We start from the raw sequence: 21260 nt of genomic DNA, 5'->3' as shown, positions 1-21260 counted from the left end.
AAAACAATATTTATTAATCATTAACACCACTCCAAATCATTTGTACATCCACGTTTCGGTTGAAACATCTCCACTTCAAATATATCTGACTACAGCAAGTACATCAACAGCAACACAAAGATAATTATTTGTAAAAAAAACTGGTGATAATCAAGCAAACAACAACAAGATGGCCGAGTAGTAACTATCTCTTAATTAAAGGTGCAATGTGCTATGGACACAAGCAAGCATATAACCTACAAAGATATCACAATGCTTAAGCAACTATTGTAGATTGAGCACCCTCTAGATCTTGATAATCACTTTTTCTGGACACATGCCACAAACCACGACAAAAACATGTAAATATTCTCAAATCTACAATGTTAAGAATATACTCTGAATGTAGAATATCATACAAAGTGTATTTCTAGGCATTCCCCCCCCCCCCTCAAATACTTTACAGAACCTATTTATAACCTTTGCGTGAATGCAAATTTCTGATAGGCCAGCCCACTTCATTAACCACAATGCTGAGGACTGGACAACCATATAACCTCAAGTTTAATTGAGGGCAGCTTGTCACAGGAAATGGTTGTTAAGTTAAATTTTATAATTTACATTTGGTTTAATTCACATGAAGCTCAAATATGTTTTACTAACAAATCAAGCTTCCTATTTCTGTTTGTCAAACAAGCCTTAAGTTTTATTTACCAAAAACAAAACAAAAAGAATAAAAAATGGTCTGATAGCAAAAGGGAAACACTGCAAAATTTCTTAACAGATGTTACCGTGAGTAAACTGATGGCAATGCAACACAGAATGAATGAATATGGCTTAAAACCAGACACAGTTTCAGCAGAGGCAAATTGGTAACACATGATACAGATTCAGCAATGGAGTGGAAGAAGTGGTTGTTTGTGGCAGTACAAGGTTAGGAAAATAAGCATCAGTGTCATCATGAGAAGGTAACCTGACGATGATGTGACAATCCATCTTAAAGCAGCAGTCAAACTGGTGGCAGTGTGTGGGTGATGAAACTGGCGAGAATAGCAATGGTCATTTTTTGTGGCAATTTCACAGGGTAGATACATGTTAGCGTGTGGCAGTGCAAGACAAAATCCTACCCATGGACTTGGACAATTGGTATCATAACACTTGTTAAGGAGGCAGTGATTTGTTTGGATTTGACCGGAATCACTTTAATGGTCTCATGATTAAAAAAAATTCAGAAATGGTCCCTTGGTGGCAAAACTCGGAAAGTGTTTGAGATTTTACACCAACAATCTAAATCCTTTTGTCTTTAAACTCGCTGTCAATGAAGATGTACTCCCAGGATTGGTGTATGATGAAACTAAGTTTCTTAGGTTACGTATTGGTGTTGCTTTTTTGTGCAAACCAGACCCTGACATATGAAAGCAGGATACAGCAATGGCATAGAATGGCTGATTGATGATTTATAACGTATCTATCCTGTTACAGATAATCAGGAAAAATAATAATGAAGAAAAAATCCAAATATCAACTGTCCACGGGTTACATTGTCATTGGCAAATGTTAAAATAAAAACAAAACCTGAAAATGATGGTAGTGTTCATAAAAAGACAGTAAAAGGACATATAAAACAATCTTGACTTTGCCTTTCAAAAAATATTTACCCTATAATCTAAAACTTCTTCATAACAAAATAAAAAAGTATAACAATGACCTCATCAGAAACAAAGTTTCAAACTAAATTTTCCAATTTGAGTGCCTCCAATTTTGGACTGAAACCTAGGTCAGCTCCATATAAGTTTGATGGACTTTAATTCCTATTTTCCCCCATAACCTGCAAGCCTCTCATGTTGTTGACAAAACTTAGACGCAAATGTATATTCTTGCCCTCACAACTGATACAATCTCTGCTTATAAACACAATGTCACATGCAAAAACCACCATGCCAATATTGTGCACAGTAGCCTTTACTAATGCGGGAAGTAATTGCTTTTTGTTTTCTTTTACAGGTAAAATGTACAATTGTGATAGGTGTAATGATAACTGAAAGTATATGTACAATGTAAACAGGGGCTTCCAAATTCAAGTGCCAGTATCGTGGCAAGACTACCTTAATGTGACATGTCTCTTTATTCGCCTACATGCACATGTACCTGATCACAACATTCATGATTACAAAAAGAGAAATTAAACATGGAGGCATCAACACTATCTCATATTCACCAAATTTTGCACGTAGTCACCTTTCTGTTCCAAGCCACCATGGATGTTGTGAAGATTCAAATATACAAACATTGTGTACAGAACTTCATGCTACATGACACGAAAAGTACACAACCCGCTGTTGGGTGTAATAAGGGGTGACTATGATGTAGCAGAAATAACATTTCTGCCAGTCGCAGGGTTTTATTATGAACTGTACACAAATTTAACACATTCCACCAACAAATACATGTAAAATTTATCGAATATTGGACACGAATTCAAAAGCCTCTCACAAGACAAGGCATGGTACACTGAATGTTCTATCTCAATGTGCTATATTCTATCCCCATATTCTATTCCAATACTAATCTCTAGGTGGGTGCTAGTGGCTTATACTATCTACTGATGGAAACCATAGATTGTGATCATTTTGGCTAGTGATTCAGCAATAAGTGATGCATACGCATGCAGACATCGTATCAAAGTTAGAATGTAAAACTGGATAAAAACATCCATTAACTTGCATCGGTGGAACAGTCGTGCACAAATCACATTTGAAATGAGCTTGTTGCATTGATACTGCTGGCGGAGTATGGGAAGTCCAATGATAGCAATACCTTATCGGTAAGAGTATTCTGGGTAATAATACCAGTGTCATTATTGTTGTCGTTTATTATTGAGCGGTGTAATGCTCTTGAAATGCCAAGCACACAATGTGATGATGTGGAATTTAAATGCAACAAAAATGGTGATGAGAGTGACCCATGAGCACAGACCTGGTTAAAATTCATCCGTTATCTCAGTACAGTAATGTGACAGAAGTACACTTAACATGTGCTTTATAGACACACCATCGCAATTCCCATTTCCTCACACAGTTCCTCCAAATGTGATGTACATATATGTTATTAACATATAATCCACTCCTCTGTAGATCAGACTAGGATATCCCAGGAACCCAATGCTACCCACTCACGGTACTATAAGCAACATCACATCAGAACCACAGTTAGCCTATTACTCGGTGCTCTCCTGGGAACCATTTCACAAATGCACACTAGTAGCACTTAACAAGCATGTAAAAAAATGTACCATTAGGACCTGTGATGTGGATATTTAGTGCAGATTTATATAAATCTTTGTACTACTTAAAAACTTTGTGCATCGCCATTAGACTGAGTGCATCTCCAGCACCAAAAGTGCATCTCCAGCATCAGAAGTGCACCAGTAGTGCATCTCCAGCATCAGAAGTGCATCTCCAGCATCAGAAGTGCATCTCCAGCATCAGAAGTGCATCTCCAGCACCAAAAGTGCATCTCCAGCATCAGAAGTGCACAAGAGTTCCAGCAGGTCTGAACTGTGCCTCTGCAATGATGTGGAGGCTCTCTTGATGTTGTTGTTTTGTTGCTCGGACTATGGCTGAGCAAAGGTCATACTGAATGAAAATGACTGAGAAACTTCCTTAACATTCACACATGTGATTTTCATGTATGGAAGAGCTCCCATTCTAAGGTGCCACACAAAAGAGCCATAAAGAATTTCCGGTACATTAACACACGACATTTTCCTCTGCTGTGTGTGTTACTACTGCTCAGCTATATCCCAGCAGATTTCATGCTATGGTTCATGAAGATAAAAACGATACTCCTCAATAACATCGTCAACTGGCAATAGCAGATCTCTCCTCAACCACTTATCCACCTTGATATGTTTGTCTCCAACAGGACAAATGGGCCTAAGATGAGGAAGCCTGTATAGCCTGATCAACATACTTGCCTTACTTGTACAACATTGGTGTGCGTCGTTAGTGATTAACGTACAATTAGTTTCAAACCACAGCAAACAGAGCTGCCAATGTCATCTGTGTTTCCTGTTTAATAGCTGCCCATATAAAAATTAACACTAGTTGTAACAAGGTATGTGCATCCAAAAATGGATATATGTTTCTTTACATTTCAGCTTACACTCGTTTCTGTTTTTTCCTATTTTTTTTTTTATTTTTTTATATTACTCTACATATTTGAATAAGTCACACCGTCCTGCTATCTTAAGGAGCCCTTCTAAAAAATCTTTTCAAAAGAAACTGTACTTCTTTTTAAAGGGAAGAAAATATATTCTTACTCCATCTGAAGGAATACCAGCTTCTATTGCACAATAGAACACTAGTCAAATCCACCAGTCCTAAATATAAATGCCCATTTACAAAAGACAAAAACTACAATATGATGTTGAAGTCCAATTGTGAGAGATGGTAACAAAAAAAGGCCAACAAGAAAAACACTTTCTGGTCTGTTGCCCATACATGAACTTTCTGTAGATTTAAATCTATTACGATCTTTGTGAAGATACCTATAGCCATCTGTACAAGTTCATATGGCATCTAAATACAAATCTGATTTAAAATTAGAACTCGCCTGTCACTCCACACTGTGAAACTGTCTCACAAACAATGTGCTCCAGCCTCTTGAATTTTACTGGAAACACAGAAAGGTGTGGAAAAAATAGCCATAAGAAGGAAACAAACTTCAGAAGTCAGGCCAGATACAAAACAGAGGCGTGATAATTTTGTTACAGACAATACCACGGACTTCTTCACTCTGAATGTCAAGGGGCGTTGTAACAGTAAACCATAAGGGGAGATAATGACAGGTTTTAGCTACATTCACTCCATGAGTTTGGCCTTGTATGCACATATCACCAGCTTTGACTGCAATTGAAGAATAAACAGCACATGAATATAATATTGCAACCAAATACAATTTTGCAAATAATAGTAACTGTTCAATACTTACTGCTCAATTTCTGCTCTGACATCCATAAAGAGGTTCAGCATGCAACACATTTTTTTCTCTTTCTCAACAATATATTTATTGACACATTTGTTTGTTACATTTTTATGAGAATGTGCATTCCATATCTCTTGACACCATATGACTTTACAATCCTTTGGACAACAGGCCTTTACTACAATACTGGCATGATAAAGGAACAAAATGAAGTTTAAGTTTTGTTAATCAGCCATATTAGATATATATATATATATTTTTTCTTCTATTTATTAATGCCATACTCAGGAATTCTTTCCGTACACAATGCCAGCTAGTATATTACAAGTGAAAGAAACCAGAGGGCCACAAGTAAACCGCCAACTTTTAAACGAGGTAAAATCATAAAAATTTCCTGTATTAAGATGATAGTGAACCCATATCACATGTAATATAAGGAGTAAAAGATTAACTTCAAGTCAGGAGATAAAATAACACTGCCAACAACAAATTGATCTTACCTTAGAGGTGGGAGAAGCTGTCGTGTTAATCACCAACTCATTCTTTCCATTGTTTAGAGGGCAGCAGGATAATACAAAATTGGCCTCCTACAAAAGTGAAACAAACCTTATGAAACTTTAAGAAAACTAAATGATATACATTTGTACACTTATTAGACATGGACAAGCAAGACAACCTCATTCAGAGCCTATTTATGAAGAATTGTATCACACTCCATTAAACCAACTGCTGGTCTCGTATATGCACCATACAAAACTAATTTTCAAATGTAATTTTTCCCGTAATGAAGAAAAAAAAACAAAAAGAAACAAATACAAATAAATAAATTCAAAGCCTTTAATGCTGAGTTTGCATCATTTGTTTTCTCCTGCCTTACAGCATTACGGATGACGAAATGTTGCCTTTTATATTTACATCTATTACAATACAGCATATGACTAGTCCTGAGCATAATGACCCACAATTTGCCATGGTAGTGAAAATGAAAGGACGTCATGGATTTCAGACAACTGGTCATCTGTTAAATACATACAGATAAGCTGAATTTCTCATCTGTAATCAGGTAAACAACCATCGCACTGTTCCTCTCTTGAAAATATCCATAGACCTCTGATGTGATTATTCAACTCTGTATTTATCTTGATTAAGATCCACATAAATTATTTTTTCACAAAATTTAATTCTTAAAAGACTTGACTGGCTCACAGAATTTCTCTGGCTCACTTGTCAAAAGCAAGGGGGTTGAGAGGCAAATCTATGAAAACTGAAGCAGCAAAAGAAAAAGGTTGAGATTTAAACAATCAGGATAAAACAAAGCAAATACACACACTAGTATGGTGTTAGCCACATTAGCAATGCAAAAAGTCCTACACACTCTACCCATTTACATGTCACCCAACAGAACAAATGAAATCAGAAACCACTAAAGCACAAGCAACTTCCTTAAAATTTTATTCCTGACAGAAGAACTTCTATAAACCATACAGAGTTTGAAATTAAAAGTCTTAATATCAAGAAAAGCCTTATATATGTATTTCAATCTGTCAGAGCCGCAATCTTGAAGAACTTGACAAATTTGTCAACCGAATGTAAACAACGTACGCTAAAAAAATACTGATGTTGGCAAAATATGATGCTAAATTTAGTATTACTTGTAATGAGCCCCAAGGTGAACATACAGCAGGTTTCTGACATAACCCTCCGAGGGTAAAGCTCAATGTAAGCAATGGAGGCACACGGCCAGTGCTTATATGTACTGTGTGACTGTAGTGTACGGGAGAAAAGCTACATGTAACTTACAGCTGATCTTGACAATCACATTGCCAAGATCAATGGTATCTCACAGAAATAAACTTCTTAAAAATCATAAAAGGGACTCAGCACTCTCACAGTCTGATAGAGCTTGGACATAAATCTTTCTCAAAATTTACCTGCCTGTTGTTTCCTTTCTATATTATAGTGTTTATATCTGCAGTAATGCCACACTGAAAGAGTTCTCAACTTATAGAATTGTCTGATTAATGCTAAAAAAAAAAAGAAGCGAAACATAGTTCTAGGTACACTCAGATATGATGATACTGTGAAAAGATCACTAAACAAGCACATCACTTAACATGAGAAACTTAATAAATCAATGCTATATTAAACAAATAGAACTGGACACCATTAAGGCTGAATACACTAACCAAGCACTAGAGGGTTAAATAGTTCATGTAAGGTGAAACGACATGTAAGCTTCTCAGTATTTTCAGGCATATAATTTTTTGCACCCCTGATGAAAACTTAATTTTATGATTCTCTGTTTAGCTTTTTTTTATACATATATATCTCTGGACCACTGAAGAAAAAATATTTCAATTTTCAAAAATGTTCTCTCTTAATATGATGCTCAGTGTTTCCAGTTATTTTGGCACCACAGATCCAGACGAAACTTGAGATTCCATCAGCATTCTGTATAATGACTTCATCACCTTACATGAACCATCACCCAAACAGGTCACAACTTTCTGCTCTGCTAATCTGTTAACTGATAGCTACACACACATCCGTATCTCAAAACAAAAACGCCGGGTAATGAAGACATCTGAGTTACAAAATTGCTCTTTAAAGTAAAATATCTATATCCGCTTGTGTTGAAGCTTATGCAGATTCAGTGATGCGAAATGCTTCAAACTGGATCTGTTCTAAATGTTTACACAACTTCTTGTATGACAGATCATAGTTCATATAGTACAAAGACCAGCAGGCAGTTTGCAGAACAGAAAATTGTAACCAGAACAAAAGGAAAAAGGTTAGTAAAAAAGGGTGCACTTACAGCTTTCATGCCTACCTGGGTAAGCGAGGGCTGCAGCACACCATTGAGCATGACTGTTGTCACAGCACAAGGGCCGTAGAATCGGCACTTTATCTCCTGATGAGTGATACGAGTGTGTGCCACAAACAACAGGTAACCCACGCCTGAGGACATACGGTGTAAGCAGAATAATACAGTACCGATACAAACAAAAAATACATTATAAACACAAATTTCAGTTCAAATAGAAAGTATATTGTAAACAGCTGACTCTTGGTAAACACATGTCAAGACATACGACGAGAGGTCCTGCTTCAAAGAAACATACTAATGGAACATTTATTTTACATATTTAAGTATATCAGGATTTGAAATTTATATAAACTTGTATGTGTATATGAAAGAAAATAACCGATAACTTAAATTTAACTATTTAGTATATTACTAAAACTAAAATAACTTGTTCATTACATGATAATTAATATTTATTTAACATGCTTTACCCACTTTTTGAAATGTACTCCTAGAAAATAAGCTGCATGATTTTTAGTGAAACTTAAGCACAGCTTGAACATTTTTCAAATGATATTAAAAAGTCAAGATCAAAATCACATGTAATTCAGTATCACTCCCACAACAATGAACATAAATACTACGTTACCAGGTGTGATAGGCTGTAGCTCATGTTTAAAGTGGATGACAAACTTATTCCCATCACACAGTGGAAAACACTGTAGGGGAAATAAGGCACACATTATTTTGGCAGTGTTGTTGATTGTCACAGCCACTTGGCGATCAAACTCAGCTGTCAGTCTGCAGAAGAAGAAAAAGGTACATTTATTTACGTAACATCTGCATTCGCATATATATGTATTGCCTTCCACTAAGCACTAGAGTTTGCTACTCTCTAGAGATGCATTACGAGACCACATGTAGACATGGAGGTCTGTCTACCAATAGCTTGAATTTACCACGAAGAACCTGCTCTTAGACTGTCAATGACACGGGACATATATGTAGTAGCTGCTTTACTTCAAATGAAAATGGGACATGGGATAGTCAACCAGGAACCTGCGGATGGTTGTGGGTTTTCCCACAGGCTCTGCTCCCACCATAATGCTTGCCTCTGTTGGATAAGCGAAATATTCCTGAGTATAGCGTAATACACAATCAAATAAATAAATAAATAAATCAAATGAAAATGTACTGACAAATCTCCATGAATAAGGATACAGTCATAGACTTTAAACAATGATATGAAGTACAAACCTGGCCACATGGTCAAACAATATGTCCTCCACATCACAGACATGTAGCATTTTAGCGTAAGTCATGGCGCTGTTTCCAGTAATTGTCTGGGAAGCAAAGTTAGCTCCCCTCTCCAAGAGGAACGTCACTATCTGTGGGCTACCACGCTTCACAGCCTGCCAACATAACAGAGAATTTCTTATTAAAGTAGGATTCAAGAGAAATCTGAAACTACATCCTTGCAATGTTTTGTTTTATGTTTGAATGTTGAATCACAAATGTAATATTGTAATCCTGTTTGGAGATTTTACCTCAAAAACAGTGTCTCCATTTCAGGACTAATTAACTTGGAGTACTTCTGAAGATGATACACAATTAAAGCTTGAATTTAAATAATACACTGATTTTTGCCACCAATGGATTGTAAGCTTGTTCTCAGCATGATTTGCATAATTTTACTACATATCTGCTCAGTCTGCTACTCAGTAAATCTACTGGGCTTGTATTTATTAACCAACTTAATTCTCAAGTCATAACTTGCAAGTGCTTAAAACTCAAACTCACTGTGGTTGGAATACAGTAAACAATGAGTGTACTAAATTATAGACAGGCAAAGAATTTTAAATATACCCTAATTCCTCTAATTTTGGGCCACCTGGTCTGCTCTTTTTAGCCAATATACATATACCTGTTGCAGGAATATTTAGTTTCTTTAACATCATTAGTCCATTTCATGAACATATTCAAATCTTCACTTTTCCAAAAAACTAAGACAGCATTGTAATTCTTTGCTTTCAGCACTGGTAATATCTGTCCTAAAAACTAGAATAAATAGGGTAGCTGCATTTGAATCTTAAGACGTAAGATAAATATGGGCCTGGTTCACTGAGACATTTGATCTAACCAAGCGATACCAAATATTCCGTAACACTGTTATGTCCGGTAATTTTGAACAAATTTGAAAAAAAAACGCACATGTAACAATACATGCATGTAATTACGATGATGGATTAATACCTCCCACTAAACATTTCTGGCTTCAGTGTTAGTTACACCCACATCATGCTGTAAGTCCATGAAACTGGAATAGATACTTCACATCAGTTATGTGATACAGAAGCAGATGTTTACCTTCATGAGTGCAGTTTCCCCTGAAGTCTGCTGAAGATTCAGAGTGGCCCCAAGCTCCACCAGTAAGATCACCGTGTGTAGGGCACTATGCTCACAGGCTAACATTAACGCTGTGGTCCCATTCCTCTGCTGGGCATTGATCCGTGAACCGTGTGACACCAACAGCTCCACTATGTCATCATAACCTAGAAATTGTACCGTGATTGATTACTTACTGTTCATTTTCTACAGAATTGTTCTGCATGAACTCACTTAGACGGAGAAAAAAAACAAACTTTCAACAGTTGGATAAAAAATTTCCCTACCTTTTCCTGCTTAAGCAATGATGTAGTTAAAAAAAAAAAAAAGAACAGTTCAAATTCTAGAATACAGCCTACAATGTCACTTAAACAAAATCAAAACACAAAGCAATTATAAAGAGAGTGGCAATATAATTTAAGACAACTTTGCTGAGTATTGATGCACAACAAGCTAAACCGTAAGTTACTGTAGGCGAAAATAGGACAGACATTTAATTATTAACACATTTCACATTTAAAACGATCATTTATTTGATTAATGTTTCACACCTCACTCAAGACTAATACAACAGTGGACAGGTTTTATGGCAAAAAAAAAAAAAAAAATTGCGGTGTCTGCAGGAAACCACTGCCAATTACCTGGTACATAAAACATAAAGCAGATGAGCCAGCTGTGAGAGACAACTAAGAGCAATGCTGTAGCCCGAAAGGCCTGACAGAAACATAACCTCATACAAGACATAAAAGCACAGATCTGTCAGCACCTGGAAAATACTTTACCATCAAGTATGGGAAACAATGGAGACATACCTCTCTGAGCAGCGTACATCAGCAAAGTCATGCCTGTAGCATCTATGGCATCCAGGTTGTACTGTTTGGAACCGCTTAATGCTTTCTTCACCGTCTCATAATCTCCTTCAGATACAGCATCCTGGAACTTCCCTGAACACAACAAAAGAGATTAAGGTGTGTGAAATGCAAATCACTACAGGTTATTCGATGTAGCAAATAAATCATGTGCATGTACTTTATATGCTTTGAAAATTTCACCTGCATAACATCATTTCTGGTCATCCAAACAAAAACTTAAAGCATAGGATGAAAAAACTAAGCAACCTATGTCATGTTCACAATTTTAGGTCCAATACAATAGCTTGGTAGCTTTGTATGTCACCATGATGTGGATGGGGAATATCAAACCTTCTTCTTGCTGTAATCAACTAACAAACATACAGACAGATCCTTATCACCTGTACATTTCAAATGTCATATTATACAGATAGAGCCTTTCATACTTCACCCAGCAGTGATTTGGTACATAAAAAGAATCTCTGTTGGCTGCTCAACCAGCAGCAAAGTTGATAAAACACATTTGGATGTCATAACGTTTAAAGGAGAAGAAAACTTAAGAACATGACCTATAGGCTGAAAAGAGCACATTTTTTTTGTATCTGGTGGTGCCTTCTGCATAATTTTGCGAATTTTTCCTTGCCATACACGTACAGCCTGAATATGGCAAAGCTGGCATAAATCGCTGAGTCCTTCGCGTCCTCCATCTTTCACACCCTGTAATTTATGCTAGGGGTGTGTGTTGCCTCTCAGCTAATGCAAGTCGTTAAAACTGCCGGCTTCTTCGTGTAAACTCTGAACCTGTGTGGAACATTCTGGTTTCCTGATTGTCAAGCGGAAAATAAACTGTACTGTTCGCTAGCTTTTAGGAAGAAAGTTTCTACCGGAATTGTACGAACTGCACTTCAGCGGTTTCCGACAGCAATTCTCCTCCTAACACAGAAGACTTCAGGACTGGTTCTTAGGCAAAATGGAATCGCCCACAGCCGATGGCGACGCAGCCTTTATTTATAATTTATCTACTTACGGTACACTGAATGTTTTTTATGGCATGCATCTGCGAGGAAATGCATACTCTTTTCAATGTTATTTGATTTATATTTAAATTTTCTTCTCCGTTAAGGATTTTAGTGTCCTGGTGCCTCATGTGACTTGAAGTCATATAATTACATACACCTGTGCTACGGCTTCTACCTTTTTTTTATGTTTCAAATACGCTGATATCCTGTTACCATCAAAGATGTTCTGTAGATGTGCTCTCATATGCATTACAGTTTACAGCTAAGCACACTCCTGAGGAGCTTCCCATCTACTTACTCTCAGTGATTTCTAGCCCCTGTGAGTTCGCTTTCATTCTGGACACCTGTAAAAAAATGAGAACCGTTAAGATTAGCTTATTACTCCAAGGAATAAGATGTACATCTGGTGTCAGTAAACAGGAAGTTATTTGATTTCTTGCAAAAAATTACCTGCACAATTCTGTGTAACACAATGATAAAACAAGTCATGTGTATCCCCACAAGGCCATAAATACAAAGCTGTATTTACTTATGGCTGGTTGTAACCCATTTTACAGTAACACAAACTTTTCATCCTGAGTAGTTAGAGCAACTGTCACAATCTTTATCTGTACTTGATGTAATGAAGCGTACGGAAGACCCTGTCCACATGTTAAGTGCCAAGCTGAGCTAGTGCAGTTTCATGTTTGGCTATCTAGGTTTTTAAGCCATATCCTGGACTTTTTAAAATACATGAGCATACTACATTTTACTAATACTTACTTCTGAGTCAAACTGTTCTGCATTTATTTCTAGAATACCTACAAGCAAAGAAAAAAACATGTACAGTAGCCTGAAACAGTGACTGTGGAGAATGTATATATATATATATACATGTATATATAAGGAAAGTGTTTAATGCGCAGATACAACAAAAAAAAAATGGATGCTTTGCATCTTGAGTTATCAAATCAATTTACCTAAATCTGAAGTTAGGTTATTCTCAGAAATCATCCACTAGTTTGGAAATGCTCAGGTTTACAGGTAAAAGAAATCATGCATATCTTGGCAGAAAAACCAACAGGAGGTGGACTCAAAGCAGGCACCTTCTTGGCAAAAGTCTAGCACCTGAAGGACAGCCGCTGCACTACACTGACTTAATACATGTAGGTGTTAGGACAGCAACCCCTGATGATGCATCTGTCATGATCTTAGGTCATTAAAATTCATGCTTTTCATTAAACAAGAATGAACGACACCACAAAAATATCACAATATTCTACACCATGGATAAACATGGGATGCAGGCATATACTTTATGTAACCAGAGCAATGGAATAAATGTTAGGTGGCAGGTTTTCTGAGAAGAAAAGACAAAAGAACAAAGTCAAATTCCTTCCAAATATATAAATCATACTGGAGAAGACATGCAAAATGTCTGCAGCAAAATACAGAAAATTGCTGATTGGTAAAAAGAGCATGATTAGTTGCCCTCGCCTACTAGTAAAAGTCTGAGGTAATCTTTAAACACCACCCCTCACCCCTCTCCCCCACCCCACCCCTCACCAAATCAAGCATTTATATATCTCACTTACCACTGTAACTGTTTGCTTCATCATCTCCCTTCATACAGTCTTCTCCAGAATCTGTGGGTGGAGAAGTGTCTGAGAATTTATCTCCCCTGCAAGAGCTCTCCAGGTCGGAGCCTTCACTGATGGTCGACTGGATGCAGGCCACATCAGACTTGTCACTGTATGATGGTGAGGTAACACTGATGGTAGAATTAATACTATGTGGAGTAGCACCAGTGGTGTTATTACTAGTGGTGCATGATACCCCATGCAAGTCTGTCTCTGATATACATGTAGCACTAATAGCGGTTTTGTCCCTGACACGGCTTTCACCAGATGTCTCGGTACAACCATGGTAATCTCCCCTGAGAACACTGGCTGCCTCATCAGCTGGTGTATGCGCACTGGCAGTATTACTTTCTCCTGTCCTCATTTTCTTCCCACCCAAGGTCGACTCTGTACATACTGAAGGTCTCTTTGGTACCATTCTTGCTGCTTGATAAAACAAATAAAAAAGTCATTTATGAACTGTATGAACATGTATATTGACAAAGAAAGTAAACTCTTTATGCGTCAAGGTTTAATGGTTATTTTGTATATCAAACTGTTCATTTGTATATCAACTTGACTGCTGCTCAATGCATCAATCAATTTCTTTTATTTCACTTATATGAGGGCAGTCAGGTTTTAAGGTGGAGGAATGTGGAGCAACCAAAGTAAACCACAAACTTTCTCCAGGTACCTGACAAACCTCTTGACATCAAAAAGCGCAGTGATAGCAAGATTCGAACATATAACCTGCTTATTCAAAGGTGTTATACCCTAAACGACCAGAAATTTCGGCCATGACTAACGTGCCCATTTTCCACTGATTCTGAGAGTTATATGGAATTTAGACAGGTGTTTTGAGGTTTGCTTGGAACATGGGATGCTATTCTACCAGAAAATTGTCAGTTTCAGCACCAAAAATAATACGTTGTGACATTATTTGCCTCTAAAAATGCACATTTGCGGGTGAAATTTACGGTCATTTAGGTAATCTCAAAAAACCAGTGATTTAACCAAGAGCCGGCAATGCCAGTTTACAAGTGTATTAAAAAAATAATAAGTTATTTAAGAAAAGAAAGCCAAGGAGTACATGTATACGTGAATTAAGAAACATATCATAGCACCTCCTTATACACCGTAAAAACATGTATGTATAAATTTAACAAGACTTCACATAGAAGCATTAACATACAAAATTTCACAGTTATCAGTTAAAGTAGACCATCCAAACCATACATTTCCAGTTCAGTAAACTGGTTCTTACAATATACCCAACACAGGAATATTTGTATCATACAGCGACATACATCAAATATCAGCAAAAATCTGGGATGGATTACATGTATATCACAGATGATTGATGATAATAACAGCTTACCTGCAGCACTGTTTTCTGTAGTTTCTAAATTTGGATAATCAGCTGGCTTCGCTATACTTTCAGTCTTGTCAGGAGAACTGTCACTCTGCATATATATATATATAACAGGTGAAATGATAAATGTAACAGTCACCTTTTGAGAAACAGAGGTAAAAAGATGTTAAATTAGCCCAGCATTTAAAACTGTCGTGTCTACACACCGCCAGGTGAAACCTTATAATACATTGATTCCTTATACTTTTATAAGTTCTGTTACAAACTAATACATCCATCCTGCACAATCCAAGGTATCTTTTGCCACATTTTCTCCATTTTTCTGGTAAAACACTCAATTCCACTTTTGTTGAAATGGCAGTACTACAACCTGTCAAATTCTAAACAATTTCACTGGTTAAATTCTGTGTGTGTTTTATTGGAAGCTCAATAATTTTCACCACTGATAAAGCAGAATGAAAGTGACATTAACCACTGAATGAAATCATTGAGAATTTAAAAGCCTGGAATGCCCAAAGGAATTTCTGCCTACACAAAAATTCAGCAAACCATTTACTCCTTATTCTACAGTGTGTGTTGAGAGACCTAAGTGGAGTTTAAGAGCAGATGAGACCTCCTGTGGTAAGAAAATAACTAGTGGGTTTTTCCACTCTCCTTATTTCATGAATATGTATTTCAACCTAGTACAGGAAAGTGGCTAACAAGCCACCGCTTCCAGTTTTATGACATTTCTCACAACTTCAAGCCAGTGAGTTTGAAGTTCATGTAAAATGTATATGCATACACATGCGTAAATATATACATGTAGCAAGCATACATATTATTTATTAATTTATATATTCATTTATTTCATTCTTGTTTTACTTCGTACTAAAGCATGTTTCACTTATATGACTGTAGCCAGCAATATGGCCCTGGGGAAAGTCATGACCATCCACAGATTGCTGCAAGACCTTCCCGCGTACAGCCAGAGAGGAAGCCAGCAAGAGCTTGACTTGAACTCACAGTGAGCGCATTGGTGAGAGGCTTCGGAGTTATTGCAACTCGCTGGCACGCTAAACACTTGGCCTACATGTAGAATATGTAATAAGCATGTTACTGTATATACTGTGATAAATGTACACATAATGCCAACATGTAACTTGCATTCAATATAAGATACACATGGATATACACTTGATGTAATTTGAACTCAACTATTTCAGAAATGCAATCAGCATTTCATCAAAATATAGTGACATGACATTTAATAAAGGTCAAACTAGAATTAAATCATCTGATCGAAAAATGTCAGCCTGCAAACCTGATGACCCTAATTTATACATATCCTAATTCTTCTAAAATTGGGACAGATATTAGTAGTGTTGAAAGTAGAATATTACATTTCTTTATCAGCCTTTTTTTGAAATGTAAAGATATGAGTATATTGTTCATTAGGTGGTCTGACCATGTGAGAAAAAAAAAATCATTATTCCTGCTAGAATTACATATATAATGGCTACAATGAGCAGACCACGTGTCCAAAATTTTAGAAAAAATAGGGTACGTGTACATGTACATGTGCTTGTAGAAGGCAGTATCTTACAGCCACTGTATGTCACAGACTGAACGCAAGAACAGCCCAACCATATAATGTACATGTAGGCTATTTACCATACCCTCAGTCCTTGCATAATTCAACCACCATGTGGTGCTGTTTCAATATGTTCTAAGCAGCTGCTATGTGTCTTCAGAAAAGGTATATGCCTACTTCAAGACACCACTCAAATTGACTGAACATATTAAGCTTATATCACATTATCCACAGGCGTGAAAACTAATGCAACCCATACGCTAGTAAATTTTGCACAAATATAATGCATTGAAAAACTGAAAAGAAACCGATCGTTCCAATGTGCCAATATGCGCTTGCTAAGATCATCACTTGTTCAGGTTCTTAACTCATTCACAAACCTACTAAAATATTTTTGTTAGTGGTACAATGCTCTCTCATACAACTGGGTCCTTTGATGTCTAGTTTTTCTCTTCTGTCATCAAAATGAACTACAAGTAATCTAATGTTGCTGTCTTGCTGGTGACACTGATCAAGACATCTAATGTAGCATGTCTAAGATGCACATAGACGATTGTTGAATGGCCCTATTTAATTTATTGATATGAAAGAATACTTCATCGATGCCATGCATATCACAATCTACTGTCAGGTTTATGTGCGGAGGAAATCTGGCTTGTGGCAGTGCAAACCTTGTGTTAAATAATCTAAAAGATAATGGACAAACCTCTTAACAATATTAAGCTCTCACATAAAAAAAAAAGAGCTGAAGGGGAAAAAAACAGAGGCTGAAGCAAAAAACACATGTTTTTTTAACAGGTTGCCATACGCTAACCTGTAAATATTATAATAATATGTAATATGTAAACATGTTGAAAAAACAAAGGGTATTATATAAACAGCGTGTATTTTCTCACCTCAGATCGAGCTATGTCTTCTCTCAATCCTGCTGTGTTAGAATTAAGATTAACATTGTCACTGGATTCACCACTATTTGAATTACTATTTGAGTCCGTTCCTAGACCGATGTCGGGGGTGAGGGCAGGACTACTCATCTCCTGCCCCACATGAATCCGCTCTACCTTCACCATGAGTTCAGAGGTCAAAGACACAGGGGATTTGACCGTCTTCCCGCTGCACACGTCTGTATACAACAAGGAACTACGGCTGTTCGATGACATGCTACACAGAGATTCTGGGGTGCTAATGCCATTATGACAGTCGAGCTGTGCCCTGTCAAATGCAGTTTCTGCCTTAATTTTTTGGCTCTTCTTTTTCACTTTTGATTTTCGTTTTCTCCCACCTTGCTGGGCCCTGGCAGATTTCTGTCCTGCTGCGCGTGATCGTCTGCTATTCTTTGATCTGCCTTTGTTGGATCGTCTTTTATCATGGTCACTATCCTCATCCTCTTCCTCATCCTTTCCTTTTTGACTTTCTGGCTTGAAAGACGTAGGTCGAGATGCGCGACCCTGACCTTTCACCTTGGAATACATATCTGTTTCAAACAGATTGACCTTGCCTTCTTCCAAGTCTCTCCAGAAAGTGTCTTTCAGTGTGTCGGGGTCAGATACAGAGCTGGCCATGTGACTGCCTGGAACTGTTACACCTGTAGAAGTGCTTGTCTTGTTGTCACAGTCCACAGATTCCGGCAATATTCTTCCCTCCATTAAAGCCTGTCCAAAAACAAATATTCATGTTATTATACTCAAAATGATTTAAGTACTGAAAGAAGCAATTAGTGTAACCAAAATAAAACTTTGCCTACAGTGACAATGTATCTCACTCTGAATCATCCTTTCATTGCTGCATCTCACACAGCTGAGTTCTTTACATGCCAACTAAGCAACTGAAGATGATCATGTACCAGTGATTTCTGAAATAGTATAGTGAATTCAGAAATGTGGCTTATAAATAAATGACTCCTGAGGGAACAATGTTCCCCTAGTTTTGTTCCTTAAAGGGAGATAATAAAATACTGAGAATTCTGATCAGAAATACTGTTGACTTAATAAGAGTGTCTAATGTGCACCATGCTTCACCTTTCTGCGACGACGTTCCAATGTTCTCTGTTGTTTCAGTTGTTCTCTCCGAGACTTGAAATCATCAATAAGATCCAGACAAGTCTGGAGGTTTTCCTCCGGCTCAAATGTGTCCCAGTTTGGGCTGTATCCTCGCCATCTGACTTTGTACAATAACCGGCCCTGAAACCAACATGGAGTATTATGTTATCTACAGGGTTACTGTCAACACCATTATGTTAGGTCAATATTGTAATCCAAATTGCTCTGTGTGTATATCACAGGACACGAGTGATAAACTGGTAATATTGTTACTGTACATGCAAGCATCAATTCATAATTGCATATGAACTGAAAATTAATGAATTAAGTTATGAATTTAAATGTCGTAATGTCTAATTTACCAAAGACGTTTCACTTATTTGTCTATACAAGACAGTTTTAAATATTCAAATTTTTCATGATTTATCGGGAGATTGAGCTCACGCTTTGGGCCTATGGTGGAAGGTGAACACCTGAAGCACTAATGTCAGCAAATATAATGTACACTTATGGCACCATTACAACGTCTACCGAAATTCTGAAGAATAAATCAAGGTCTAACATACACCTGCAGAAAGAAATTTCATTTCATGCAAAGGGCAAGACCGAATATTGAAATTTAAAGGAAGAAAACTAGGAGTCTATTAGACATCTTTAATGTGTCGCCCCCCTTATGGACCCTCTGATTTATGGACACGGAGCAGACGGGAGAAAATGTAAGCAATTTTCATCGCCTGCGGGTTCTGAAAACGTTTGCGATCACCTTTTGCCAGATATATTGTATTCCTTGACATACACAATACAAAACAGATCTGTAAAGCTATACAGGGACACCCCTACTTTACTTATGAACAAAGACGTTTTCGCCGAGTCAATCAAAACAGAAGAACAGCAAATCAGATTCCTTCACCGAGTCGAGCCTCGCCGTCAGTGACACGGCCCAGCCACAGCCGTCAAACCGTACACGTAGCATGTAAATCATTTCTTACATTTATCTTTGTCGTTCCCACGATCTTCTCCACTTCATACAGTTCCTCCTGCACTTCTTCTTTCCGGTTATACTGTACACTTCCAGCCTTCATATCTCTGAAAGCGGCTTCGGAAGATTTTTCAACAGGAACCGTCTCTGAACCACCACTACACTCCGCCATGTTGACTTCAGTTCACATAACGAAATCGCCAAAGTGGGAGGTGGAAGCTAGAGCGAGTCCATTCATGCTGAGGGGGTTCAAGTTAGTGGTCAAACCCTAACAACGCCCCCTCCCCCCTTATGTCAAGTAATCCGTATTTCTCTATCGATAAACGTTCGAATCTCAGCGGAAATATTTCACAGAAAACGAGTGTGTTGAAAATAACATAAATAAGTCACAGCTATTGGACGAAAGCTGTAAATATTTTATAGACTTGTCTCCCCTACAAAAATTGCCGCTGTCGAGTTTTCTCTGCAGCCAGTACACTTTCTCGTACTTCAGTACCCCTACCCCTTTTACTGCCAGGATCTCCAGATGTACAACATAGACGATTCCAATGGCCGTAATATTTACATCAGCCTCTGCAGACTAGGATTCCGGGCAGGTTTACTACTATAGTCAGTCTGTCAGGAGAAATTAGGTCTATGTGGCCGACCTTTTGTTCACCCTGCGCTAGTGACCTGGTTTGGCGTACCAGCTAGTGTTCCAGCTGATTATACTAGCTGGATCAATTTAAAACTACCTATGACCTAGTATGCCAACAGAATCGATTTCTTCTTCTTCTGTCTGTCGGCTTTCATATTCTCCTGACCGATTTAACTGGCATGAATCCACTTCCTAGCCAGACCCTGTAACCAAGTCATTTACTCACGGTAATGATGCCATAAGACTGTGATATAGGTCAGCTCATGGGTCATGTGGTGTCGATTAAAACTGACGACACCTACGTGTATCCCGCACAGGTCACATCGCAGGTTTTCTTAATTTTTTTTTTTTTTTTTTGTTCACCACCAGTCCGTGTTGAATTTTACCGATATAAGCGCGTGGGGCACGGATGTGCAGTCATACAGGACCTCAGGCCGAAGGGGATAAAATTTCTCGACTGTAATTGTGTCCATGAATAACATTCAGTACGATAGCTCAAACCGCAGAGGGATGTCTTTGGTTCTTTTTCGTCACTGGGATGGGCTACTGTCAAAACCACACAGTTAGCTACTTAGGTGCTATTTTATTACGCATAGCCAATATTTTATTTTAGTGCAAGAAACAAAAGGGCCCTCCGCGGCGATTTCATGAATAACTTTCTAATGTATATAGATAGCTGCATGAGCTTTAAATGTATGGCAGGAAAATCACTGGAGAAGGATCCGAACTCACATCGACTGTTAACCAAATTTAGCAGTATGTATGCTACAACAATGTAGATCCCACTCTGCCCCCTCCCTCAGACAGACTGAGTATATATACTGTCAGAAATTAGAAATACATTTTCATTTGTCAGTGAGATTGTGCAACAGGTACTGAATGTTTATACTTCTATCCATATACAATAACGGCATACGGCTTTGTGACGTAGGCCAATGACCTATGGTGCATATACTGACACACATGTTCACGTCTCTATCCGCACATGTCTGAACAAGTCCATACGCATGACCAACTTCAATTTCCTGCAAAATAC

At 37.6% G+C, this 21260-nt stretch overlaps 1 protein-coding gene across 3 annotated transcripts; it reads right to left on the bottom strand.

Annotated features, from left to right (window-relative positions):
* Positions 1–418: 418 nt before the first annotated feature.
* LOC135481852 (M-phase phosphoprotein 8-like) lies at positions 419–20421 on the bottom strand. 3 transcript variants are annotated; one of them, XM_064761590.1, is made up of 14 exons: positions 19598–20421; positions 18588–18749; positions 17466–18221; positions 15003–15087; positions 13601–14071; positions 12789–12826; positions 12325–12370; positions 10969–11100; positions 10139–10323; positions 9029–9183; positions 8421–8572; positions 7781–7923; positions 5466–5552; positions 419–4886 (listed from the first exon to the last, which is right to left on the bottom strand). In XM_064761590.1, the coding sequence occupies exons 1-14, from the start codon at positions 19757–19759 to the stop codon at positions 4842–4844; spliced, it is 2619 nt and encodes an 872-aa protein (XP_064617660.1). In that variant the 5' UTR covers positions 19760–20421; the 3' UTR covers positions 419–4841. The 3 variants fall into 3 exon arrangements, with proteins under 3 accessions (XP_064617660.1, XP_064617662.1, XP_064617661.1); XM_064761592.1 differs by having other exon boundaries at positions 7796–7923; XM_064761591.1 differs by having other exon boundaries at positions 13601–14068.
* Between the last annotated feature and the right edge of the window lie 839 nt (positions 20422–21260).

This window comes from Liolophura sinensis, chromosome 1 (genome assembly GCF_032854445.1).
Source record: "Liolophura sinensis isolate JHLJ2023 chromosome 1, CUHK_Ljap_v2, whole genome shotgun sequence".
Lineage (NCBI taxonomy): Eukaryota > Metazoa > Mollusca > Polyplacophora > Chitonida > Chitonidae > Liolophura > Liolophura sinensis.
Note: the sequence above shows the minus strand (reverse complement) of the source record. Positions and strands in the feature narration are given on the sequence as shown.